Source organism: Erpetoichthys calabaricus, chromosome 8, assembly GCF_900747795.2.
Source record: "Erpetoichthys calabaricus chromosome 8, fErpCal1.3, whole genome shotgun sequence".
NCBI lineage: Eukaryota > Metazoa > Chordata > Cladistia > Polypteriformes > Polypteridae > Erpetoichthys > Erpetoichthys calabaricus.
In genome coordinates this window covers 67,928,309-67,948,645 of record NC_041401.2, presented here as the reverse complement: position 1 = coordinate 67,948,645, position 20,337 = coordinate 67,928,309, and the positions used below count along the sequence as shown (strand labels likewise).

Sequence of the window (20,337 nt, the reverse complement as noted above, 5' to 3'; positions counted from 1 at the left end):
ATCCGCTTCCCCATAATGAGCGGCAGATCTGCGAAGTGGCTAGTGCGTAGTGCCCACCCAGGGCTTGGTGAGCGAAGCGAGCAGGGAGCAGAGCCCCCTAGTAAGTATTAAAATTAAGAAATATACTGTAATTCTAAGAAAGGAATACAAGTTTTTCAAAGACAAAATAATTAACCATAAAATGCAAAAATCTAAACAGAATCCTAATAACAAAGCTAACTTTGAAATCTTAATAAAAAAGCCCAAAAATTCTAAACAACAGGTCAAAACACAACAAAGGAGGAAGGTAAAGAGTAGTAAAGTGAGCAATTGAACAAAGGACCAATCCAGCACTTTCATCCTTAAATATCTGCCCTGCAGCCATTGTACCTAGGAAGAAGTTAGCTTCTAAGTATCTCAAAGTTGTTGTTGTTGAGGGGAGTGGTAGAATCAGTTAGGAATCTCTTTTTGTATATAAATATGACTATGCAGTTTTTCAATGTAATGCTTTTTCACATTTATACAATGCTTGGTATATCCATCCATCCATTTTCACCCACCGCAGGACACACACAAACACACCCACACACCAAGCACACACTAGGGCCAATTTAGAATCGCCAATCCACCTAACCAGCATGTCTTTGGACTGTGGGAGGAAACCGGAGCGCCCGGAGGAAACCCACACAAACACGGGGAGAACATGCAAACTCCACGCAGGGAGGGCCCGGGAAGCGAACCCGGGTCCCCAGATCTCCCAACTGCGAGGCAGCAGTGCTACCCACTGCGCCACCGTGCCGCCCTGCTTGGTATAAAGTAACTTAATATAAATGTATCAGTACTAAAGAGATGTTTCGAGGGATGGTCATTATGGGCTAAAGAGTGGAGTCATATTGCATGTTGATTAGCTTGTTCAAGTAAGAATTTCACTATATTCTGTGCAAAAGTGGCCCGATGAAAACCGATTTGTTGTTTGTTCATTTTTCATCTTTAAAAAAGTACTCAAAATTGACAAAGTTCATTCGTGAAAGTTATAAATATTACAGAGCAAATGTGATTATACATTTATAAAACCATAGTTCTTAATTGCATTGCTGAAGTTGAACACAGAGTATTTTTATCAGAGTGTTGCCAGGTTTTCTGTACAGATTTAAGCAGCCCTTACCTTTCTTCTAATTCTAGTTTCCTCAGCACAGTACAAGTTATAACACCATTCTAAATCTAGAAAATAACGCCATCATAATAGGTTATTCATTTGCAGAAAAGCAATATATACAACAAAACACATGATTTCACAATAATTACAATTTAAAAATTAATTATGCATTTTCCACTTTATGCATAATTTAGATGTTTAGCAGTGTAGGAATGAAGTTTACATTTTTAGCAACCAAGTAGTGATGTTCATGTAACACAGTATTATACTATTTTGGTAACTGCTTAAGAGCATCAGAAGACGTGGATGCTCTTAAGAGTAAATTTCTTTTTTTTAATATTTTTATTGATTTTAATTAGAAACAGATAACATTCCATACAGTAAAGACAAAATTTAACAAATCAAGGATCTTTATAGTGGCAAATCACGGTACATGAACAGCTATGAGTGACTGAAGGATAATGAAAGACCCCCCCCCCCAATCTATGGATGCCTGTTCTATTACTTTACTGGGGCTGCTTGGATAATCTAAGAAACTTAAAGAGGGTTGAATATATTGTCCCTTTATAATGCCAAAACAATGAATTGGGTTTTGGTTAGAATAGATAAAAAGGTAAAAAGGAAAACAGCAGTGCAAGTAGTAATAAGGAATCTGTGTTTGATGGATACCAGTGATTACCTGCAGCTGATATTAAAGCTCAATAAACACAAAAATCTATCCTATTGATGACTTCCTCCTTCCATCTATAGAGTCTGCTGATGTTATTATATGTTTTAAGCATTATCTAATAATATGGAGTAGCTCATTATCTGCTACTCAGTATCATTATTTGTTAAAACAAGCAATATCTCAATGTATAAAATAATTAACTGTACCTTACTGGCAGGCTGTCTTTCAACTAAGAAAACTTTGCAGGATTGAATTTAATTACTCATTGCTGAAGCCAGCTGTCTTTTTATCTAGCTAAAAAGATTTTAATTTATTCACAATTTTCTTTTTATTCTAGTGACATCAAAAATGCTGAATAAATACATTTGCCTTGTATATTTGCCTACTGTATATTTATATAGATCCTGAACATTAACATTTATTTAAGTCAAACAGAAAGAAGAATATGTGCAATATGCTATCTCGGTTCCTTCTTAGATAGTTTTAGACATTCAGTAACTGGCAAAAATTGTAACTGCTGGATAATGTTTACAATTGGTGCACAAATTCAGACATTTCAGACGCTTTTTCCATTTTACAGAAAATGGACCCATAAGTATATTATCACCTTTAGCGATAAGTATATTATCATATTGAATTGGTCTATATAATGGTACAGTTTCATTAGAAATATTAAGTACTTGTGTGAGAAAAAAATACGCCTAATTTGCACCACCTCTTTATCCTGGCAGCTACTGTACCTGGAAGAAGTTACATTGATGTAAGTCTCTATCTACTCTGTTCTACATCTATTGTTGAAAAATAGTCAAACCAACCTTTGATACTATGCATGCGAGTCTTCAAATCATTCTGTCATAACATTCATTATCAAGACAAATAAAAATTCCAGCATGGAATTTATATCAGACAGCAACAGAACACTAAATGGTAAAAGATACGTGAATTAAGAGAATAGCTGATAACAGATCAAGCAGTTGAGCAGTAATAATGGTCTCTTTACTGGCCCAATCAGGTTTTTACTTTAGTTAGCCAGTAGAATAATTGACTTTTTTCAGGTGCTTTGTGACTTAGTTGGGTCACATATTACTTACTAGTAGGCTGAATTTTCCATTTGTATTCTTTGCAGGAGGGGGATTCATTAGGTGCCATGGAAAAAGTATGCCGACAGCTTACTTACCATCTAAGTCCACACTCACAGTGGAGGCGCCAGGGGTTAATGAAACGAAAGCCACAGGCCTGGTGAGTATGTTCCAGTATGGGTTTATTTTTAACATGCTTAATATAATTGATTTCACATTTCTACTAAACAGGTAATGTAACTATAATGGCCCTTTGACCCAGGTTTGCCTTTCCTTATTCTGCCTGGATAATAAGAACATAAGAACATTCACCCCAATTTAGATTGTCAAGTTTTATTTATTTAACTTTTTCAGAATAGCATCTAGTTTTTATCATCTAGTCATCTTTTAGAAGTCCTCAAAATACCATCTACCACACTACTTTTTTATTGTTCTCTGAATAAAGGAAAACTTTCTAACATTTTTGTAAAATTTAACTAGCTTTAATTGTAAGGAAGTTCCTATTGAAAACTAATTTAAAAAAAAACCAGCTGGGATCCACTGCAATAATTTATTTTAGAATTTTACTCACTTCAGTCATGTCTCCTCTTATCTTATGTTTGATTGTTCTGAAAATATTAAATTTTTCCTTATAGCCGATATGCCATAGTCCTGAAATCAGTCCAGCTGGTCTTTTGTAGACATTTGTATTGTTATATCTTTGTTATGATGAAACCAGAACTGCGGAAAGTATTCCAGAAAAGGTCTCTGTCGTGTGCTGTATAACTTAAGAAAAACTTCTCTTGTTTTTAACTCGGCACATTGTGTATTTTGGCCTTCTTAATAACTTCTGTATACTAAATGGATGTAAGCAGTAGCAAGCCTTGTATAAAAATATATTTTCGAGTTTCAGTTCATCACTTGTTGTGTAATCATATTTAAATCTTAAATTTCTACATGTAATGCTTTACTTTTACTTAAATTTAATTTTTCATTTATCTGACCACTCTGAATTCTGCCCAAACGTAATCTGTAATGGTTCTGATGATTCTAGGATATCCAGTCCACTGTTGTTAAATGTCCTCCAAACTTAAGCAGCTTGTTCCTTATATTTTTATCTGTGCCATTTATATAAATTAAAAAGAGCAGTGGCCCTAGCACTGAAACCCAGAGGGACACTACTTTTAATATTGTTTAATTCAGAAATATGTCCCTTTTATCATAAACCTATGCTTTTAAGCGTTTGACCCAATTTTGCATCCATCAATGAAGTGCGCATTGAACTGCCATTTGTTCTGTTTCAACCACTAACCTTTCATGTAGTATGTTATCATAAACTTATCATAAAGATAAAATAATAATAATAATACATTTTATTAACTCGTAGGCGCATTCCTAAACACTCAAGGATACCGAAAAATAGATAAAACACACATTATAAACAATACTAAAAATACAAAAATTAAAATCAGACAAAGCAGTTATAATCAAAGAGAAAAAGCAGTCTTAAACAGATGAGTTTTATGTTTAGATTTGAAAAGTGAAAATGAATCAATATTTCTAAGCTTGGATGGTAACGAGTTCCAGAGCTGGGGAGCAGAGCAACTGAATGCTCTGCTCCCCATGGTGGTAAGACGGACGAAGGGGACAGTCAAGTGAGTGGAAGAAGAGGATCTAAGGGAGCGGGAAGGAATGGCAACATGGAGGATGTCAGACAGATATGGAGGGGCAAGGTTGAGGATAGCCTTAAATGTTAACAGGAGAATTTTGAAGTCAATGCGGAACTTAACCGGAAGCCAGTGAAGCTGCTGCAAAACAGGAGTGATATGGTGAATAGAGGGGGTTCTAGTAATGATGTGGTAAACTGATTTCTGGACCAGTTGAAGCTTATAAAGAGATATGCGAGAAAGACCAAAGAAAAGGGAATTGCAATAATCCAAGCAAGAAGTGACAAGGCTGTGAACAAGGAAAGCAGTTGTATGAGGAGTGAGGGAGGGGCGAATACAATTAATAGATGGAAATATGCAGACCGGGAGATGTTATTGATGTGGGACTGAAAATATAGAGTACTATCAAGGATGACACCCAGACTTTTAACCTGTGGGGAAAGGGAAACAGAGGAATTATCAATAACAAATGAAAAATTATCAGTTTTGGATAATGTTGATTTTGTACCAATGAGGAAAACCTCAGTTTTGTCGCTATTTAATTTAAGAACATTTGAAGAAAACCAGGATTTAATGTCTGCTATGCAGTCAATAAGCTAGGAGGGTGGAAAGAAAAAAAGTAGGTTTACTAGTGAGGTAAAGCTGTGTGTCATCAGCTTAACAGTGGAAGTTAATGTTATATTTACGAAAGATATTGCCGAGGGGAAGGAGAAAAAATGAGGCGACTCACGACTGAGCCCTGGGGGACACCAGAAGTAATAGCGGTGGGTTGGGATGTGAAAGCTTTAAGCTGAATGAACTGAGTACAGCCTAAAAGATAGGATCTGAACCAACCTAGTGGAGTGTGGGTAATGCCAATCGAAGATAATCTATTGAGAAAAGTAGTGTGACAAATACTGTCAAATGCTGCACTCAGATCAAGAAGGATGAGAATAGTGATTAAACCAGAATCACCTGCCAGGGAGGAGGTTGTTAGTAATTTTGATAAGCGCTGTTTCTGTACTATGGATGGGGTGAAAACCAGACTGGAACTGTTCATACAGATTATTTTGAGATAAATGAAAATGAAGTTGAATAGCCAATATTTTTTCAAGAATTTTGGAAATTAAGGGTAGATTAGAAATTGGACAAAAATTACTGAAATTAGTAGGATCGACACCAGGTTTTTTTCAGTATTTGGGTTTATTGCAGCAGTTTTAAAAGATGAAGGAACAGTTCCAGTGGTGAGAGATGAATGAATTATAGCAGAAATAAGAGGACCCAAAGAATGGAGGCAGGTTTTAACCAGAACTGTGCAAAGGGGATGCAGTTGACAGGTGGATGGCTTAGACTTAAAAACAAAATCTGAGATTTCTGAGAAAGTAGGAAGATGAGTGAGTAGGTGGATGAAATTCAAATGAAGTACTAGAGGACTCCGTACCGAGAGACTGGTGTATCCTCTGGATTTTTTCATTAAAAAAGGACATAAGGGAATTGCAAAAATCAGTTGAATAAAGGTGAGAAGGTCGAGAATCCAGGGATTGTGTGATATTATTAAGCCATGAAAACAATGACTTGGTGTTACCTTTATTGGAAGAAATTATGTGAGTATAATAGTTAGATTTGGTTTGAGAAATATTGTCCTTGTAATATAGTATATGGTTTTTATACATCTCTTTGTGAAGAAAGAGTCCAGATTTTTTATACAACCGTTCAAGTTGCCGGGCTTTGGCTTTCAAAAGCCAAAGTTCAGGAGTGAACCAGGGAGCAGAAAAAGAGAAAGAAACAGATCTAATTTTTAACGGAGCGAAAGAGTTAAGAATACAATAGAGTCCAGTGTTATAGTGTGAGACCAGTTCTTCAGAAGTGGATAAATTATGAATGTCCATAAGGGAATCAATACTAGAGGAAAGAAAATCCAAGTTAATATTCTTAATATTATGGAAAGACATGAGACTATAACAAAAGAAATGATAGACCGAAGAAAAGGAAACCTTGGTCGCCATTCCTTCCTGTCAGTTTAACTTTTGCAATCACCCTTCTTCTACTAGAAGACTGAAGAGGTTGGCTGTTTAAATCTCACACTAAGGTTTCTTCAGATGCCAGGGATTCCCTATATCACTAAAGGGTTTAATAGACCCAAGTGCTCATTGGTGGCCCATGCATCCTTGAATATTATCGTATTATTATACCCTTTGGATATCCTGTCAACTGTTCTAGGCTGCATCACCTCATGTGTCACTTGCTGATCTTAACTACTTCCTGTTGATTAGAAGAAATAAATGTAACTTCTGCCCAACCCATTTAGCCCTCCTTCATTGATAATCATTTTGTTTACTGGGAGTACAGTACCATCTTAGAATGCCCCCTACATGTCCAAACTGCCTTTTGCCTCTCAGAAGCTTCTCTTTTACTTGGTGCCCCCTTTTAGACTCTTTTTTTGTTTTATGGCATTTTAAATATTTTTCTAACAGTCTGTCGGCCTGCTACACATCTAAGCTGCTCAGCAATATCCTTGGACACAAAGGTCATTTACAATGCTCAGCTTCTTTTGGGCAATGTGTGCAATGGGTGATCTAAACAGAAAGTCTGTGTGTTATAGACATGTCTGCTGTAACAGAATTAAGTGCATGTTAGCCACAATATTTGAAACTTTAACATGAAAAGGGTCTTGTTTTTTATGTTTTTCAGTTGTTGTGCATTTTGCTTGTTAGTATGTTAGTTTTATAGACATATGTATGTTTTATAGCTTCTGCAATAATGATTATTTTTACAATTTTAACATTGGTTTTTTTTTTTTTTTTTGCTCCTGTCAAAACGTTTAGTTGTTCTTTATAGATTTGTGGGTGCTGAATCCAAATCTGACAACATAATTGCTCTATCACATCCAGTTTTTTGAGAGATGAAGGTGTCAAACAGTGGAATGATCAACAGATGTGTGGTAACATAGGCTCACTCCATTTTCCTCTGTAACGTTTCTCAGTTTGAGTGATGTCTTGAAGGAACCTCTCCCCATGTTCATTAGAGACTGCTCCCAAGTTCTTTGGGGGAAGACCTAAATGAGAGTGCTGGAAATTGATTTTTAAAGATGTTTTGCCTAAGTATTAGGTAGGAAGAAGATAGCTTCTCAACTAGTTCCTTGTAATTATGTACCTTTTTATTCCCAAAAAAAAATGTGGCACAGATTTTTTTTTTCTTTCAGTAAAGGAACGGTGTGTATTCATTCAGTGTTTCCTTACCTGTTACCTGGTCAAGAAATGGATGAATCAACCCGAACTTGCCTATTTCTGTACAAACTGTTTAAACAACAACTTTCTCTCTTTTCAATAATAATAAGGCATCTTTCAAACCTTCTAAATATAAATTACTGGCTATTATTAAGAAATTAAAAGAGAGGAAAACAATGGTGATTAAGAGCAAAAAATATGTATCAAATACTTCATTTTGGTTGTTTCCACCTTAGCTAACGTTAAGAACAAGGAAGACTGCCATTTTTCAGCATTTTTTTCAAAATGACATTTTTTACTGAGTCTGTTATGTTGTGGAAACAGTTTGTGGTACAGAAATTCTTTTTTCAAAAAATGGATTCAGCACACCTAATCTATTACAAACACTTTTTTTTTGCACAGGAGGATTTTGGTACAGACCAGAGTTATTAATTTTTAAAGAACTTATTCAGATAACGTACACTTTATTAAGCTCATATTTTAAGCTGCTATCTTATTAATATTTCTAGCTTTGTAACATCATTTTCAGTTCATCTTATTGACATTTTGGTTCTGTGAGTGTTATCATAATTGCAGATAATAGAAGTGTGCTGACCACAAGCCTGACTGATACGAAATACAGTATGTTAAAAAAATTATAGATATCACTTTTGGAATCCTGTCAGTGTATAAAAACAGTTTTAGCCTGTCAATCTACAGAGAATCTAGTTATTTTTTCATTAGTTGCAAAGCAGGAGCTACTAACAACTTGGGCAGCAGTCTATATCACAGGATTCATTAATGCCCAGCCCCACACTCACTCATATTAAGTTGGTCTAAAGTAAATAATTAACACACAATTCTTCAATTCTTTGGGATTTTGGAAGAAACTAGAGTACCCAGAGCAAATTCATATAGAAGAGAAGTGCAAACTACATGTTGAAAATGAATAATTGAGAAATAAAATGTAGGTCTCTGAAGCTGTAATGCAGTACTGTACTACTAACCAGTGTGCCACCATTCATATTTAGTTTATTAGTAAGTTTGGTTTAAGTCCCCCTCTATGCCGCTAATTTCCAGCTTTCTTTATCCATTTTTTATGTACTAGGCAGTCAGTCATTTTCAGACCCACTTTGCCCTGAACAGGGTCATGGTGGGGTTTAGGGGGTTGGGGGTTGTTTACTTGAGCCTGTTCCAGCTAGCAAAAGACTCCCTGTCCAAGAACAATCTGTGGACAGTTCACCTTTTTATACACTAATTAGATATAATGGGAAATAAGCAATTCACCCAGGTCAGGTACCAAGGACCAGGTGAAATATAAAATGAAGGTGTAATTCTATTAATGTTCCATCCATTTTTACACCCATTTATCATGCCCATTTCTGAGTGAACAAACACACACACACACAACACATACATCAAGGCCAATTTAACATCACCAGTCCACCTAATAAACTTAAGTTTGGAAGAAACTGGAGCACCCAGAGGAAGCCCATTTGTACATAAAGAGAACATGCAAGCTCCACCTGGGACTTCAACTCCAGTCTACTTGTTGTGAGGCAGCAGCACAAGCACTGTGCCAATATACTTCTCACCTAATAATTTTCCCAGTCTTAATTATTATTACATAAGTGCTCATTTCTTTTTCCTGAGACCTATCTTATTTCAATTATGGGATCAGCAAACCACTTGCTAGGTTTAGAAAAATAAAAAAAAGCAAACCCTGGAACAGCATATCCCAATGTGATATTTTATGGTATTTAACATTATTCTGAGTGGATCTGAATCTATAGTTTTGTCTTTTGCATTTTGATTAATTTAGAAACAAAGTACTTCCATACCAGAGGCAATTCTAGGGACTGTGGGCACTAGGCAGAAAATTCCAACTCACCCTCTTCCAAGTCCCAACATGGTGAAATTTATTACCATTATTTTAGCACAATATTTAAATTAATAAGATTAACAGGAAGAATTTAATGAATCCTTTATTTTTATTTCATGAAAAATAGAATATGTGAATAAAACAACGCAATGAATACAACATATATAGGAAAAAAATACAAACATCTAAATAAGTAAAAAAGTAAATAAAATGCAAAATGAATGTAAGATGCATATGGTATTAAAAATAAATACAATTTGCATGCCATAATATTTAAAAAATAAATAAATAAGGGCACATAATGGAAAAAAAAATTGCTCATAACAGTATTACTGTAACTTTCAAAATCAATGTCTGCAGGTTTTAGCTACAGCAAATTTCAAACACTATGTCTTCCAGATACAAAGACCTTTGAACACTGAGCTCTGTTTAAATTAGATCTAGGGCTGAACGCCTCTCCTGGCATGTGATAGATCTCAAGTATAACATGTATTCAGCTTTAAAGACTAAAAACCTCTCTCACCAGAAGAGGTAGAAGGAGATGCAGTGCCATACTAAAAGTGTTGGTTATTCAACACAGTACAATCAAATGACAAGTAGACTGAAACAGAGCATGTAAACATAGCATCAAGTAGACTGAAACAGCGCATCTTCTGACAGTGACTGAGACTCTGATTGCGAGTTACTAACACCCAGCTCTGCTTCAAACACTAGGCTTTTTCTGTCATCAAATTTTGTTTTCTTCAAATAAAAAATCCTTCCATCAAAAAAAAAACAACAATTTTTTAACCTTCGATTTCTTTTCTCCCATCTAATTTTTTTTTCCTCCAACCTTGTTACTTAAGGGAGCTCTATAAGTTCCAAACGTGGTTCTCTTAAGCATGTATTTTCCTGACCAACTCTAAGTTAACTATATATTTTTGGCAGGTGAGGTGTCTGTACTGCTGGCAGGAATATCTAAGCTGTACATGTTGTACATGTACCTCAGACAGGAAGAAAACAAACTGAATTTTTGTTTAGTGACAAGTTCATTATTATCAAGGTGTTTCCAGTTGCTTTTGTGCCTTTTGTTGGTGAGCTAAACTCATATTTAACCTTTCACTCGCTGGCCAGATGAATGACTTTGAGCCTTTGGTTTCTTCTGTTAGTTGGATGACGACTTCCATTCCAGTTGTCATTTTTGTTTTACTGATGGATTCAATTATTGTTTTGCTCTAGATAAATTATCACCTATTCCCTACTGCTGCTGTAAAACACACAATCCATTTATTCAGAATGTGTGAGACTCTCCTGCAAGGGCATACTTCATGGAATCAGCATTACAGGATTTCTGCTACTTAACCACTGTCCTGCTTCTTCTTTTCCTCCTGTTCTTGTATTTTTTATCCCACCTTTCACTTCCAGACTTGTAAATCCTCTCCATAATTTATGAAAGTACTGATTAAGTTTAACTTTACTTAAAAAGTAACATTCATTGCCAACACTCTTGAGCGAAGATTCGAAGCAAGGATAAAAGTAAGGTGGAAAGGACTCAGAACTGGCCTGCCTCCATAAATGTGGAATTTTGATAACTTGGATGAACTTTTACATCTCATGGTGAGTCATTGCAAGTTCAGGTTCTGTGACATTTGTTTACTGTGGAGAACCAGCTTAAATTTTTACTTCAGATGCTATTTTAATGCTGGACAGGTTTCATCTAATACTATAGATGGAGAGGAAAAGGCATGAATGGGACTGGAAATGAGTGAACGTGTAATGGTTAAAAGCAAGCACATTGTAATTTAAAATAAAATGTGTTATCCAGTCATTGAAATATTAACTGAATTTGTCCACGTTACTGCCTAGGGAGATGAGTTACATCATCCTGGTTAATGTTTATTAACTCAGGCACAGAAGGGATTCATTTTGCACTAATATTCCAGGAGTGAAATCATTCTGGCTATAGATTGCTGGTGACTTAAATAGGTGAGCATCAGAACAAACAAACTTCAATTAGCAGGTTCCATTCATGTGGAAACAACAAGCTGGATATGCTCTATTTGAATGTCAGTGCCTTTAAATTAAAAAAACCTGCAGTGCAACTGAGCAAATCTGACCATCCTACTGCCACATACAAATCTGTGATTGACAGCAGTAGCTCTCTTTCACAAGCCTGAAGTTTTTATATAAAATGTATACTTTTCTTGAACTTCTGTAACTAACCATTTCACTGTGTGTATATTTGTATGTGACAAATAAAATTTGATTTAATACCAATACATAAAAACACACTGAATTTAACTAAAAATGTACGTGCACAAGAAATAAACCATAGTGTATGTTAGTGTGTTTTGTCTTCAGGAAAACACACAGCACTGTATACTGTTTCCTGTAAATGAGTTTGAGCACATGAATGTAACAAGTACCGTGGAAGAATGTACACAATCTCATCAATATATCTCATACATTTTAAGGATTCAGATTAGGTCATTTTGGGGAGCATGCACTGGTATGGCACATTGCCGCACCCACCACATGACAAAACAGCTCGGGATCCTGGTTGGCAACCCCCCAGGCAGACACGTGGTCCAGCTCCGGAAATGGCCCTCTGCTGCAGCTAGGTGTTAAGTGGGCCTCCAATTGGCCTGGTCCAGCCACTCGGGTCCTCAACAATGAGGATCCTGCGTGGAGGATCATCCTCTGGGAATCGCACCACATGGCTGTAGTGCCTCACAATGCAGATAATATGCCTCATTTGGGACTCCATGAGCAACCGCTCATTTGACAAAAAGTTAAACCAGCGATACACAAGGATTCTTTGAAGAGACACAGTACCAAAGGAATCCAGTCTTCGTCTTAGGTCACTGGATTGCATCCATGTCTTGCAACTATAAAGCAAGATAGGAAGCACCAGGACTCGAGCCGTCGTCCTCTTGCACAGATACAGTATTGGGAGCACCACAGACTCCTTTCCAGCGACCTTATGACCTCCCCTTGATCTCCCAGTCCGTCTACTGACTTCAAAGGTAGAATCACCAGAGACATGAATGTCAGTACCAAGGTAAGTAAACCTCTCATTAAGGTTGACACTCTCTCCGCTGATGGCTGTGCCTAAGAGGTCATTAACACTAGAATTACCAGAGCCTACGAAAAAACTCGTAGATCCGGCCCGCCTTAAATCTGTTCGCACCTCTCCCTCAGCGTCTTTTGTCCTGTAAATGTGCCGATTAAGACAAGCAGCAAACAGCCTGCTATTCCATCCCCCACCGCTGCAGACCGTGCACAAACTTTTCCCTGCTCATGCCTTGATTGATTATCTGGGAGTGAACTGCTAGAGTTTTAGAGTGGAAATAATAGATCATTATTTGGAACACATGCATTTCATGTGTGTTCCGTTTCTATAATAATCTGTGTAAACACATTGTTAAAACAGAAACGTTTGTCATATTTTAGTAGTAAATGAAAAAATGTTGGCATAAACTATATAATGTGTGAAGCCTGAAGTCCAAAGATCAAATAAACACTTTCATAAAAGGTTCAAGGACGATACAACAGCTTCTGTGTTGTAGCGGTAAGATTTGCTGACTTGTAATCAAGAGTCCCCGGTTCGATCCTGTCTGCCTCCTGTATTTGCTGTTTTCAGTAGTGAGCTGCTCTTATTGTTAATATTATACAGTACACACATACATTTGGTTTGCATCTATAACAGACGGTGTACATTTATAGGACTTGTGAAAGTTACCGTTTTTTTTTTTTTTTTTCACTTTTATTCTCTCAGTCATGACCGCGATACATACTACCGCCCTAGGGATCTGACGCTGTTAGTTTTTATTTGAATCTGGGAGTAACTGTAGATGTGAGTGGTGTTTTGAGGTAATGGAACTGGACATTCTCTGATCTGGATGGATAAAAGCTGACACACAAACGCTGGTGAATCTGCCTTCTTCGTATCTCACTGTCACTTGATTTTTTTTTATTCAGTTTTATTGAGTGTTCTTGCTCATGCTGAATTAGTATGCACCTTATGGTCTATGATATCAAAAAAAAAAACAAAAAACAGAGACATATGGTATTTGGAATTATTCATTTTATGACCTGTATAGTACATTTCGTAAAACATTGTGGCACGGATGCAACATTATTCATATTATTCATATTCATTCGCATAACACTTTGTGTTTCTTTTCCCCGATCTTGCCAGTCTCCACATGTTGCTGTTTCTTTTGTACTCCAGGACATGCAGCGGCAATGATAGATAGATAGATAGTACAGAGAGGTAAGTTCAGCACTATATGCAATCATCACATTCAAATGTTAACAGTTCAAACACACGCAGGGACCCGTCCTTCCTACATTTACGACGTGTGTACCTGTGCAATGCGCACACTTCTCTCTATACTGTGGTTTCTATTACACACCTGAAAGAGAGACAATATATGTGACATTTTGAAGAAATCATTTTATGACCTGAATAGTACCAACCAGAAAACATCATTGCACTAATGCAATATTATTTGAAAACGAACAGCGTCAGATCGGGTGTGAATTTATGCTGACTTAGAGTCAGATCAGGAGGGGCGTGGTTGGGGGGGGGGGGGGGTCGGGGTACAGCGTGATCATGATTCAGAGAATAAAACTGAAAAAATCTAACTTTTACAAGTACAATAAATTTATACCCAATGGTCCCGTATACAGTATTTATCTTTCTTTTTTTCTCCGTTTTGCGTTGACACCGTGCATCAGAAGGCGTGAGCTTATTCAGTGCACACAGGAACATGCAGGTGGCCAGTTGCTTGTGTTATAACAAGCTTGACCTGGCAGCGATCAACGCACATGTACTATGCAAGGCATGCACAGAAGCCACCGAGAAAAGAAAAATTTCATGGTTCACCTTGCCGAGGAACTTCGTCGTCACATCTTACTAGAAAAGGCGATGGAAAAAGAAAAGGAGGATGCAACATCGACAAGCTTCTGTTCCAAGACAGCCGCTTTCCTCAGGAAAGTAAACTGAGTCAGTGTGAGGTGCCCTTTCAATGTAATAGGAACCAAAGCATAGAGAGAAGTGTGCGCATTGCAACAGGTACACACATCGTATATGTAGGAAGGACGGGTCCTTGCATGTGTTTGAACTGTTAACATTTGAATGTGATGATTGCATATAGCGCTGAACTGACCTCTCTATGCTATTGTTGCCTCTGCATGTCCTGGAGTACAAAAGAAACAGCAACATGTGGGGACTGACAAGATTGGGGAAAAGAAACACGTGGTGTTATGCGAATGAATATGAATAATATGAATAATGTTGCATCCGTGCCACAATGTTTTACGAAATGTACTTACTATACAGGTCATAAAATGAATAATTCCAAATATCATATATACCTATGTCTCGGTTTTTTTGTTTTTTTTTGACATCATAGACCATAAGGTGCATACTAATTCAGCATGAGCAGGAACACTTAATAAAACTGAATAAAAAAAAAAAATCAAGTGACAGTGAGATACGAAGAAGGCAGATTCACCAGCGTTTGTGTGTCAGCTTTTATCCCTCCAGATCAGAGAATGTCCCGTTCCATTGCCTCAAAACACCACTCACATCTACAGTTACTCCCAGTTTCAAATAAAAACTAACAGTGTCAGATCCCTAGGGCGGTAGTATGTATCGCGGTCGTGACTGAGAGGATAAAAGTGGAAAAAAAAAAAAGGTAACTTTCACAAGTCCTATAAATATACACTGTCTATTACAGACGCAAAACAAATGTATGTGTGTACTGTATAATATTAACAATAAGAGCAGCTCACTACTGAAAACGGCAAATACAGGAGGCAGACGGGATCGAACTGGGGACTCTTGATTACAAGTCAGCAAATCTTACCGCTATGCCACGGAAGCTGTTCTATCATCCTTGAACCTTTTGTGTTTATTTGATCTTTGGACTTCAGGCTTCACACATTATATAGTTTATGCCAACATTTTGTCATTTATTACTAAAATATGACAAACGTTTCTGTTTTAACAATGTGTTTACACAGATTATTATAGAAACGGAACACACATGAAATGCATGTGTTCCAAATAATGATCTATTATTTCCACTCTAAAACTCTAGCAGTTCACTCCCAGATAATCAATCAAGGCATGAGCTGGGAGAAGTTTGTGAACGGTCTGCGGTGGTGGGGGATGGAATAGCAGGCTGCTTGCTGCTTGTCTTAATCGGTACATTTACAGGACAAAAGACGGTGAGGAAGAGGTGCAAATGGATTTAAGGTGGGCCGGATCTACGGGTTTTTTCACAGGCTGTGGTAATTCTAGTGTTAAGGCCTGGATCTTGGTTTTTATCCTGGACACTCGCAAGCCCAGACACTCAGACTCCTCACTCAGTCTCTTGAGAGCCCCAATCAGAGCCTCTATTGACTCCGCAAAGATTACAACTTTGTTGACAAAGTCAAGATCAGTGAATCTTTCTTTGTCAACAGATGCCCCACATCCACTGGACCCCACAACCTTGCCCAATACCCAGTCCTTGCAAGCATTTAACAGAGTAAGAGCAAGAACATACCCCTGACAAAACGCAGAATCAACTGGGAAAAAATGCAGAGGTTCTGCCTCCATTCTGCAGACTACTTGCAGTACCAGTGTACAGGCCGGCCATGATATCCAGCAACCTTGAGGGGATCCCACAAAGTCTCATGATGTCCCACAGGGCAGCATGATCAACTGAGTCAAATTCATTACAAAAATTAACAAAGACTGCAAAGAAATTACGCCCCGATATTTGCATTTGCGCTTCATGAGAACTGTCAGTGCCAGGATGTGGTCGATGGTAGACTTCTTAGACATAAAACCATACTACTCCGTTACGCTGGTAGGTGAGCAAGTGATCACAGATCCTATTGAAGACGACCCTAACAAGGTCCTTACCGAGAGCAGTGTTATCCCCCTGTAGTTGGCGCAATTCAGGCGATCATCCTTCCCTATCCAGATAGGGACGACAAGTCCCGTTTTCCAGTCAGTTGGGATGATGCCAGTCTCCCACATGGAAGCAAAGATTCATTACAATGCCAGGAGGACAGCCTTACCACCAGCCTGGAGAAGTCCTCCCCGGATACCACATATCCCTGCAGCCTTCCCTGCCCTCAACTGGTTCACCTCCTATGCAATCTTAGTGAGACTGGGTGGTTCACAGCTAATGAACCAGTGCTAATGCATGTCTCTGCAAACATAGAGGTATGAATATGGCCTGAACAAGATATGTGTTCTGTGCCCTGCACCTTCAGTATCGTCCATTCGTTCTGTGCCCTACACCTTCAATATCATCCATTCTTTATCACAATAATGCATTTCACATGTCAAAAATAGAATAAGATTTACATTATCACAAAGCAAAATACTGCATGTTACTTTGTCATATCTGACAGCAAAATTATCACTGATGATTATGATATACAATGTTTTATTAAATGCCACTTATTTTCAAAACCATGACCAGCGTTTGCATGTGAATGTATATAATACATACAACTCCTATGTGAATATACCACAAATTAACTGGTTGTACTATGAATGATTTGAATACAACTGAATATGTCCCAGGACTTGAAACAAGAGGAGTCTTTCTGTGCCTTTTTGAGTGAAAGTTTATAATACATTTCATATTATTTAAATGCCAGAAATATGGTTCTGTATTTTGTAGGAGTAGTTTTAGTAAGCAGTTCTCAGAATTAAAATCACTTTTTTTCCCACACAATATAAACATTTTCTGAGTTTGCACTGCATTTATTTAGAGCTTCATTAAGAAAAGTATATTGTTTAAAGTGCTTAAGATTACATTAGATGCCTTCCTATGGACTGTCTGACAAGACTGCATGAAATGTCTGCTTTCTGCTCTTTGACTGCATTGTTCCATTTAGTAGTGCCCAACAGAGGCAGTTGACAGACTGCATCAATTAAACTATTTCCACTTTTTTAAAGGTTTTATTTCACATTTCTTCTGCTGCTCTGGTGGACACAATTATAAGCCGCCTGGGGTGATTTTTATAAAGCTTAACTTAATGATGTAAGCTTCCAGTGTAAATGAATGTCTCAATGGTAAAGCAAACACTAGATTTCAGAGTTACCCTTATCTTTAAAGATGCTTACTTTTTGACTAATTTACATGGATACCACTCAGCAAAATAAATGAAACTGACATATTTATCTTCTCACCATGGGACTAGAGTTTTTTCTTTTGTTGATATGCTGCATAAATTCTATCTTTAAAAGTCCAGCTAAGTGCTATTGTTCTCTAATGTTTGTGTGTTTTGTCCTTCCATTATGAAATCTTTTTGTAAAGATGCAAAATACTCTCCCAGCTCTGTTTCTATTCTGACATTGTCTTCTCATCTTCTTATAAATTGAGTATTAGTCCTAGGTTCATCTCCTGACTCCTTGCTGTATAATCCTGTGACTGTCAGAAGGCTTGAAAAACAATGTTGGGGTCATTTGTGACCATGCTCTGAAAAGATGTCTTTGATCTAATGTGATATAGAAACACCAGGCCAGAGCTGCATCTTGGAAGCTTCTGCTGTTTCCATGCCTCCAGTTAGAGAGGGAAGCTCATACTTTAACAGGTAGCTCCATATATACTGTTTCATAAAAGAGGTAACATAATTCCATACGTCATTCTCTTGGATTGTGGGCCTTCATGTGGATAGGTGATGTTATCACCTATGGCTTCTTTCACCAAGGATTTTTTCCTCTCAGATGAAGATCGGACATCCACACTAAAGAGTCATATCTATATGTTCCCTTGCATTTTGAGAAGAGACTGCTTTGTAACAGTGATACTTAATTGGGCTACAATTCACAGAAACCCCAGGAGTACAGTGGAACCTCTAGATACGAGTTTAATTCGTTCCAGCACTGAGCTTGTATAGCGAATTTCTCGTATCTAGAACAAACGTCCCCATTGAAAATAATGGAAATCCAGTTAATCCGTTCCGCATCCCAAATATATTAACATAAAAATCAATTTTCCTAACAAATAACACTGATAAATTATATATACTGTAGTCTACCTTTAATAAATAACACTGGTAAATAATATAACTGATTATTAAAAGAATCAAAACAGGTGTCCAAAGTGCAGTAGAGCATTCAATAAATCTTTAAATAAATAATCCTTAAAACAGTTGTGAAGTGGAGGTTTAAAGTACATAAGAATAACAATCCTTTAACACGAGGTTAAAACGTCTAGGAAGCAGTCTTCAAAAAACAGATGACAATCCCCGGTGCTTCTTCTCTGTTAGCGTCTCACCTGCTTCTCCCATGCGGGCTCTGCAATAGGCGAGACACTTAATGCAGCTGACCTTCTCTACACCGTCCTGCTTCAGCTGTTTGGCTCGCCTGTTCAGCTACACGCGAGCCTGTACTCGCTCGCTCTCTCGCACCGACTTCCTACTGCTGCGGATTCCTGCCTCCTCCTGCAACCTCCGTTCTCTCTCCTCTCCTCTCTTTTCTTTTACTTCTTCTCCCCCTTAACCGGCTCGCGCTTCTCTATATATGCGGGGAAGACATGGCAGCTGCTAGGGTTACCACTTTTAATACAAAAAAATAAGGGACGCATACGTATTGATTCAAAACGGGACGTGCAATTTCATTCTCAAATACGGGACGATTCCGTATTTTAAAGGACGGGTGGCAACCCTGCCCAGCCCATCAGCCACAGGACAAATCATGGATGTGGGCAGTTTCCCACCTGTGCACTTAGGTGAGAAACGCAGAAGGTGAGAAACGCAGACACCGCAGATCGCCCTGCGGCTCGCTACAGCTACCACGCCCCCTCCCTAAGCCGCGAGCTATACCCACAGCCTGGCTCGTGGCTCGTTACGTGAGCCAATGCTCGTATTTAGATCTGAATTTTTCGCTCATACTTTCCTCGTATTTTGAATTTCTCGTATACAGAGGTGATCGTATCTCGAGGTTCCACTGTACTATGTAATTTTGCAGCTTTACGTTCGTGCGGGGGTTGCTGGGAAGAAACAAATGAGGCGCTATGTTTGAAACGGAGCCATAAGATGCTGCAAAAAATTTGCGATCATCTAGTATCTTTTCGTTATAATGGTTGTAATACGTCTTTGTCTGGGGATTGTTCCTAATCACTACAAATCTTCATGTAACAACTGGAATGCAGTATAACAGTGCTCTTCATAATGTTTAGGAGGCTGTTCACTTAAGATCTCAGTTCATTTTTCACCATCATCTGCATCTGTTGTACTGGTCTGTGTTTGGATTTTGTAGTAAGTGTTAATCATTCTTTGTTGGTGCTTAGTGTTTCGTCAGGTTTCTTATATATCTGTATTTAGGTACTTAATTATTATCAGTGGGGTTTTTCAGGTAGGTTTATGCATGCATGGTGTTTGTTATTTTGATATTGTTAATAATATACTGTATATACATTAATGTTTAATTGTTTACTTTCTGGGTTTCATATCTTTATATCTGAGCATGCATGGAATGAGTGAAGACTGGGTGTGTTCCTGGAGTCCTTGAATTAAAATAATTAAATCACCATTTTAAAGATTGAGAATCTGACCACCTTGTAGCAACTACATCTTGTGTCTGTCACAGCCATTCTATTCTCTCTCTCTCATGTAGTTATCCACATATCCTGTTCACTCTGTGCCTATTGCATATGGAGGGCATAATGTCCTCCTGGGAAGCATATTCACCCAAACTGACATGATGACATACACAGTATAGACAGTGTTGACACGTTTTCA

The 20,337-nt window shown here is 37.7% G+C and overlaps 1 protein-coding gene across 3 annotated transcripts in view; it reads left to right on the top strand.

Moving 5' to 3' along the window:
* Positions 1-20,337, top strand: part of lrrc75a (leucine rich repeat containing 75A) — a 266,990-nt gene that overhangs the window by 173,514 nt on the left and 73,139 nt on the right. For all 3 annotated transcript variants that reach the window (XM_051930969.1, XM_051930968.1, XM_028806701.2), the window contains one exon: positions 2,932-3,044. In XM_051930969.1, coding sequence (XP_051786929.1) covers positions 2,932-3,044 — 113 coding nt within the window. The remainder of the gene's footprint in view (positions 1-2,931; positions 3,045-20,337) is intronic.